We start from the raw sequence: 8,351 nt of genomic DNA on the forward strand, positions 1-8,351 counted from the left end.
AATGGAGTTAGAAATTTTGCTTCAGTGTAACTACATACTTCCTCATGGAGATGTGGGACTGTCATAAGCTGATTGAGTCTTCATTCACCGATAATATTCCTGTGGAGTTTGAGTGAATGTCTGATTGAAAAGATTTGGAATCAGATTTGCTAGTGGCTGTGACTCCAGTTCAAAGAAGACTACATAGTGGTGTTTGTTAGTAGGCACTTGTTACTAACTAGCAGATATGGTCATATCTGCTGACTTAGATCCCCAATTCTTTTGGTAGCATATTTTCATCTCAAGTCATGGTTATGTGCATAGGGTTTTTTTTTGGTTTGAATTCTGTAGTAATAAGTGAAAAAAGTATAGTTATTCAGCTGTTGACATCTAATCATTGAGTAGATTTTGGGAGACTAAATGGGTTAGTTAGTTTGGGCAGAACTTAATTGAGACTGTTTTGCTTTTCTTAGATATGCACTTTGCCTGAGAAATGCGCTATTGATAAGATCATCGATTCAGGCCCTCAACTCTCTGGATCACTAGATTACAATATAGTACATAGTAAGTGGTTAGTAGAAATGGTTTTTTGTCAAAATAAAAATTTATTTTAAACAGCAATAATTAATAGCAGTTATTTATTGATTAGGGACAAATAGTACTGTTTGCTAAGGCATGCTATTGTTTGAAATTTGATCATAGTCTTGTTTTCCAGTGTGTCTGTAGTAAGCTACATACACTAGAAGTTTATACAAATGCATGGAAAGAAAAATTTTATAGTTCTAAGCATGTGTAGGAAACTAAGATTTAAAAACTTTTAATATAATGCTTTTTCTTTATTTTCCTTTTTTGTTCATGTAGCATTCAGTTTTAAGAATCTTTGTAGAAGTGCAAGAATCATTTTAAAAAGTACTATTATGTAGTATTCCATCTAAAAATGCTTTTACTTCTGTAGGTTTATATAATAAAGGATTTATTTATCTGGATGTACCAATATCTGATGACAGTTGTATAGCAGGTAAGTCTGGGCCAAGCTTTTCAGCAGCTTTGAATGGTTATTCAGTGCTGGGCACTGCATATCATTGTCCTAGTAAGTTAGACATTCTAGAATTGTAGATTTTAGTATTTTTCAAAGAAAAGCATTTATTCTTTGTCATATTGTAATCCACTGTGATGGTTTTATGTGAACTTATTATTTTATTTTTATGTTATTTTGGTATCATACTGTATTAAAATAATGGAATTTCAAGATAAATTTTTCATGGTTTCAAATGAAATCAGTGTTTTTATAAGTTCATGTCACCTTTTGTTCCTTTGTTCAGTGCATAACAATTCTTGCACATATTCAGTAATGTAGAATTGTGTTCTTCATTTTCTCTTAATATACCTGTGTCTCACGTTGCTGCAGTCTCTCTTGTCCTTCTTCCTCCTGTCTCTCTTCCTCCTGCCCTCCTACCCACCTTTTCAAGTTATGCCAGTGTTAGGAGCCTGTGTATTTTCTTCTACACCTAATGGATGTGTCAGTTTATTAAGCCACTCCCCTGTTCCTGGTTATTTATGTTATTTTCAGTGTTTTGATACTATAGGATTAATAGAATTAACATTGAACACAGAGTGATGCTTTTTCCCTATAGTTTATATTTCTTGCCAGTTTGCAAAAGCACTTTAATTCAGGTGTGTGTTACAGTATGTTTTCCAGACTGTTGTTTTTGTTATTGCTCTTGAATATAATTTTAAAAAAATACTAAGATACTCATTTGTATAATCAAATAGTGTCAGATTGTAAGGAATAGCCTTACTGTTACCAAATGAGTGATGACAGGACTTGTTATAGATATACTTGTTCATACCAGTGTTGAATCTTGATAAGTTAGTGTTACTGTAGTGTGTCCTGACCTTTATTGGTGTTAGGATGGGCTTATGATTCTTTAATAAGACGTTTTGATCCTTGTGTATGCATGAGTTCTGTTTTGTTTGGAAAGCTAGAAAAGTAATTGTGTTTGTATAGTTGATGATGGAACAACATAGAATACTAGTTTTATACTTTTATTTATTTATTTAATTTACTTTTTGAGAGAGTCTCACTATGTAGTTCAGTCTGGCCTTCAACTCACCATGATCCTTCTGCCACCATGCCCACCTTAGTTTTAATATTTGAAAACATTTTAGCAAAACAGAAAGTGGTAGTGGCTCCCTGTCACGGTTGGAAAATATGAAAGCATTACTCTAGTCCCTATTCTTACCTGATGAACTGACATTGGCTCATTTGAGGTCCACTTGAAAAGATCAGTCTTTGATTTGTCACCATTAAAAGGAATGCTCTTGAAATGCTCTGTTGGTAAGTGAAATGTATTCCACCATTCGTCATACTTTCTAATTGCATATTTTATACCTGCCCTTTTATTGCTCCTTCCTTTCTGCTATGCTTGAAAGGTTTGTGTCTGTGATTGAAGTACATTATATCCAAATCTGTAGTCTGGAACTTTTGTATTTGGTGTGAAATAAGGGCCCAGCTTGCTGTTCTGTTTGGATGGTGAGTAGCATTTAAATAAATGCTAGCAGTTTTTTTTCCTCCCCGTAACTCATTACTACTGAAAGGAAAAATGATTTTTGTTAGATAATGAATGTACTTCTGTATTGGATCTAATACCTTTTCCCCCCACTGATATTATATTGTTAGTGAGTGTAGTGATTTAGAGTAATAACTTTTAATTAGTTATGGCCAGGCTTTCCTTATGAGTCTGTTTGTACAATTTTCTTGGTTATTCCAAGGCATTTTCTTCCTATATATTTTTTTTTTTTTGGTATGGGAATTGAACTCAGGACCTTGTCCTTGCCAGACAGGAGCTGTGCCACTGAGCTATATGCCTGGCCCTATTATTTTAAACATATTTTTGAGTAGGGAATAATTATGCAAAATTCTAAATTTACAAACGGTGTAAAAAGTCTGCTTCCCACTACTGTGTCTAGCCGCTCAGTTCATTTTTCAGTAGGCACATTCAATTTCTAGTGTATCCTTCTGGAAGTGTACCTTTGCATATAGGCATGTACGAGCACATCCTTAATTTTTATACAGATAGATTGTGACTATGTTTATACATATAGGTACGCTAGTTCATACTTTTTAACAATATTTACTAGAGACTCATCCATATCTTTTTATGTAGAGTTACCTTCTTTCTGCCTAGATACAGATGTAACTTAGGAAAATTTCTAAACTCTTAGTGCCTTGGTTTCTTTATCTCAAAAAGAAGAGTGATTAGACTATCATATAGCTCAGGATGTTAAAGATGATTAAGTAAAATTGTATATATGAAGTACTGGTAAAAGTCTAATTGTTAATGAACATTCAATAAATATCCATTTGTATTTTCACACAGATGAGAGTGTAGGAAAAGAATAATATTAAGTATGGAATTTTTAAGCTATTTCTAAAATAAATCCTTGAAAGTCTCCAGATGACTGGAAATATTAGCAGTAAAACAGAAAATGAGAAAAGCCAGATCTAATAAAGTACTGTATATAACCTATCATGAAATGCGCAGTGTAGTTTTTCAGTGTCTTAATTTTAGGCACTTGAATTTTTTCTTACTTTCACTATTAGGAATAATTTGGGTTTTGTTTGCAATTAAATTGTGTTAGGGCTGAGGATACAGGGCCACCCAAATTCTGCTGTGGCACAGATACGCTCTTTCCAGTGTGTTTTCACTTGGGAGGTAAAGGAAAGCATAGCACTTCACTGTTGGCTAGGGAGAGCTCTCTGATAAGGCAGATGGAGAGCATTTGGGCCAGAGAGATAGAAGTGAGTATGAGTGCTCATTTGGAGAGGAACAGTGGTGGCTGCTGACTGCTGTACTTCAGATGGTCCTGACCACTAGCTGCTGAGAAGCTTCCACTGTAGGACACCTGCAAGGGCAAATTATCAGTGACTGGTGGCAAACGTGGCAGTACTGTGGGTGAATTTCTCCACTTCTAGCTTAAAGTGGGGGTGTTGGAGAAAGGCAGAGAGCCAGTGCTTTCCATCCACCTGGTTGCTTCCTTCTAGCTCTTTGCTTTTCTGCTTTGGCCCCATCACGCCTACTGCCTGTGAGGCATTAAGCATGCAGACCAGAAACCCACGCAAACTTCCCCATTCTAAAGCAGCCCTGGGCTGCACCCAGCGAGTTGTGTTTTCCAGCATTACCTCTGCCTCTGTAACTCTGAGAGTTCCACAGTGAATTACATTGCTCTGCAAGTTTTGTGATCTCTCTTCCAAGTTCTCTTTGTGTAGATATTCTGTATGTGGCCTTAACTTTGGGTGTTTTGGGAAACTTGCTGTGGAGTGGATAAAATAAATCAAGAGCTGTACTCAGTCCCTAAGTGAAAGGCTTCTATTTTTGAGCTGATATTTAAATTATACTTTCTTGTTTTATAAAATTATTTCACTGAGAAAAGTCTATTTTGTTTTAGTTCCTCCCCTTGAAGGCTTTGTGATGAATCGAGTGCAGGGTGATTATTTTGAAACTCTACTCTATAAAATATTTGTTTCAATAGACGAGCACACTAACGTTGCAGAGGTAAGTGTGGCAACATCTTATGAAAATAATCTCAAGGTTATAGGATAAATTTAGGTAGAGTACATGAAATTACTTAATGATGTGGTTAAAATATTCTCAGAATCTATCAGAGGGAGATTAGAGACTGTTAATATACCTGATGTCGCTATTCATAAGTTAATTCTTATATATGCTTAATAAAACTTTCCTTTGCATTAATTTATAATTTGGTTAATTATCTTTTTTATGATTCTTCATATAAAGAATTGTCAAGTATACTGATCTGCATAGGAATTCTTTATTTTAAATGACATAAAATTAGAGTGAGGAATCTTAAATTGTTACAGTTAACTACCTAAATTTGTAATAGTTTTAAGAATCTTTTAAGAAATAAAAAGGTTCTCAATTCAAAATTTATTGAGTCTTAGTTATTTATAACAAATTTTGCTGATTATGATTACATATGTCTATTACAACTGTGTAATGTGCTGATAATTCTAAGAATGGAAAAATTTTGAATTTTTTCTAGCTTGCCAATGTCCTTGAGATAGACTTGTCTCTAGTTAAGGTATGTAATAATTATACTCTTCATTCATAATATGAGTACAGAATGGATTTTACTAGTTGGTTTTTATCTTGATATGACAGACAGAAGCTTTGAAATTCTTACTGCTTTGGAGAGGGTGAACCTTAAAGAGATTTTGCAGAGAGACAAAAGGACAAGACACCAGATGAATGAATGCATTCAAGCTAATGAGTGTAGCAGGTCCTGTAGCAGAATGGCCTGATCAGGCTCTTGTAGTGAACTCAGTTCAAGCCACAATACCAGCTTATTGAGTAGATTTGGGGAAGACAGGACCAGAGAAGTGGGAGGACCCTACTTCCATCCACAGGAGGACCTGTAGGGATGAGGCTATGTTCGAGAATTGCTAGGGGCAATGTTATTTTTTCTCTACAAGTATTCTAATGTTTAGATTATTTTAGATGCTAATTTTCTTTATCTTCCTTTCAGAATGCTGTTTCAATGTATTGCCGGTTAGGTTTTGCCCATAAGAAAGGACAAGTAATAAATCTGGATCAGCTTCATTCATCGTGGAAGAATGTTCCATCTGTAAACAGATTAAAGTAACTCATTTTTCAGTATTATATTAGAGTTTTCTTTGGAAAAGGAATTTAATTTTTACATGAGGAAATTTACTTAGTCTTTCAGTTGAGGTAAACCCTATATATTAGTGGTTTTAAATTTTTTGTGTATGACGAATCTTCTTTAGAATCTGATGAAAACTAAGCACTCTTACTCCCCAAAAGAGCATATACAGCATTTTACATAGCATTTTGGAGTTCCCTTAAGCCTGACCGTGTATCTTTTTTTTTTTTTTTTTTTTTTCTGGTACCGGGAATCAAACTCACGACCTTGCACTTGCCAGGCAGGCACTGTGCCGCTGAGCTAAATCCCCAGCCCCCTGACCATGTATCTTGGTTAAGAAGCTGTGGTGTCTGTAGGTAGAGCATTTTTAGGCATATGTCTTGGTTTCAGACTTGGGTATAAGAGTGGATTTAGAGAGATTGTTCAGATTTACTCACTTCAGTAGCTATTTTTAAGTAAGATTTATTTCTGTGATTTTTTTTAGTAACAGTGAATGTATTCTTCATTAATAGGAGTACTTTAGATCCACAGAAGATGCTCTTATCATGGGATGGTGGGGAGAGTAGGAGTCCTGTGCAAGAAGCTTCTTCGGCGACTGACACAGATACAAATAGTCAAGAAGACCCAGGTGAGCCATTACTTCATTTAATTTAGTCTTGTCTGTAGGCACAGCATCTGTCCAGACATACATTCTCAGAGTTTATTGTTTTTTGAAGTCTTGGAGTACCTATCTGTAGGTTAGGCCCTGTACTAAGTCTTGAGGTATAAAATCAACAGAAAATGTTACTTTCTCTCTCTTTCTCTTTTGTTTTGGTAGTGGGGAATCCGTGGTTTTTGCACTGAGCTACATCCCCAGCCCTTTTTACTTTTCACTTGAGACAGGGTGTCACTAAGTTGCCCAGACTAGGCTTGAACTTACGATCCTACTGCCTCGGGGCTCCCAGAGTGCTGGGATTACTTATGGATCGCTGAGCCAAGCTTCTTTTTGACAATTAGATTCAAGGAGAAAGAAGAAGTACAACCAAGAAAACTGTATCATCGAGGGGACTAGTTACGGTGTTTGTAGGGTGTGAAGAGGATGAGCCGCAATCAGGCTGGAGCGCTTGGGAAGTCTTTGTGGCAGTGATGTTAGTTGCTCCTCAGTGCAGTAAGGCCATTTCAGCCCACAAGAACAATGTGGGCTGCACCCCAAAAGAGGGAGCATAGTGTGCAAGGTGGCTGCCCATGGCTTATTTTGGGAGGGAAGAGGAGCATGAGATAGACCTTCTTCTATTTCTACCTACTGCCAAGGCCAGTGACATGTTTAGAGGGGTTATGCCAGTTAGTCTTACTGACTGGACAACTTTCAAGTTTTTAGTATTGGTCTTAAAGAAATTTATTGCAAGAGTAATTGCCTTAAAAAAAAAAGAAAACTTTAAACCATTTTCTTTGTGTTTCAAGATGATTGGGACCTCTTATGACTATAATGTGTATATTTGACTGTGTACTTTCTGGCTACCCAATAAAGCTAAAATGAAGTATTTTCTCATTCCAAACGGTAAGCAGAGAATGGTTTTCATTGTATGATTTTAAATTATTTTTTTTAGCTGATACAGCCAGTATAAGCAGTTTGAGTCTGTCTGCAGGATATACAAAGCGTATTGCGTTCCTATTTGACTCAACTCTTACTGCCTTCTTAATGATGGGAAATCTTTCACCAGTAAGTAAAATGTTTTTTTAAGTACAAAGATGTTTAAAGTAAAAATGATCTATTCAATAATTTAATGCTTTAAAATCTTTTCTGAGTAATAGATTTATTCTTGAAAACATAACTATGAGTATTCCACAGAGGCATGTCACTACTTTTAGTGAGGGTTGCTTTTGTGATTGGAAGAATGAGATCCTTATCTCACCCCATTTCAAGTTTAAATGTATTAGAAAGTATAACATAAATCTGTTATGTGTCGTATGGAAAAGGAAAGCTAGAACTTTAACATTTTGTTTTATTTTGTTGCAGAACTTGAAAAGTCATGCAGTCACAATGTTTGAAGTAGGCAAACTCTCAGATGAGTCGCTAGACAGCTTTCTTATAGAACTAGAAAAGGTAAATTTAGACTGAATATTGGGGATGATGGCATTTGAAATCTTTCTGTGCTTGATTAGACATTGATTATATTATTCCCATGGATTTTTGGTATATTTTTGCTCATTTCTGTCTCATTCCTTGCTTTAATACCGTGGTAGACATTTAGACTTAGAATTAAGTTTATTGAGTGGGTGAATGAACTTTGTGATTGTTTTTTAAAGTGATATGTCTGCCTTATCTAACTCTAAACATAACGTGATACAATGAGAAATGGAACATAGCAATCTTGTCAGTGTGTATATTTTTAAACTGAAGTTTTTCTAAAATAACCTTTCCTTTTTTTCTGATATGACCCATAAGATCATCCTTTAAGCAGTTTTATTTGAAGTTTTTGTTCCATTTATCTTGAATCTAGATCAGTGTCCCTGGGTGTCAAAGTTATGTCCACTTTCAGTATCCCTTTTAGCATCTTAAAGACTTCAGCCATAGTTGCTCTTACCCACCTTTTTCCCTGTGAGTACAGCCCTAATTTTCCTTAGCTCTAAAACTTGATTGCCCTTGATTGGTGTTTTTTATTCTTGAGTGTTTTGTTTTGTCCTCTGCTCTTTTTTTTTTTTTTTTTTTT

General features: G+C 35.4%; 1 protein-coding gene across 1 annotated transcript in view; it reads left to right on the plus strand.

Annotated features, from left to right (window-relative positions):
* The window catches only part of Fam91a1 (family with sequence similarity 91, member A1), a 38,450-nt gene that overhangs the window by 10,355 nt on the left and 19,744 nt on the right, over positions 1–8,351 (plus strand). Inside the window, exons 7-14 of the mRNA XM_005410932.2 lie at positions 453–543; positions 935–997; positions 4,429–4,535; positions 5,044–5,082; positions 5,527–5,639; positions 6,174–6,289; positions 7,248–7,360; positions 7,658–7,744. Coding sequence (XP_005410989.1) covers positions 453–543; positions 935–997; positions 4,429–4,535; positions 5,044–5,082; positions 5,527–5,639; positions 6,174–6,289; positions 7,248–7,360; positions 7,658–7,744 — 729 coding nt within the window. The remainder of the gene's footprint in view (positions 1–452; positions 544–934; positions 998–4,428; positions 4,536–5,043; positions 5,083–5,526; positions 5,640–6,173; positions 6,290–7,247; positions 7,361–7,657; positions 7,745–8,351) is intronic.

Source organism: Chinchilla lanigera, unplaced genomic scaffold (assembly GCF_000276665.1).
Source record: "Chinchilla lanigera isolate Chin_1 unplaced genomic scaffold, ChiLan1.0 scaffold00139, whole genome shotgun sequence".
NCBI classification, from domain to species: domain Eukaryota; kingdom Metazoa; phylum Chordata; class Mammalia; order Rodentia; family Chinchillidae; genus Chinchilla; species Chinchilla lanigera.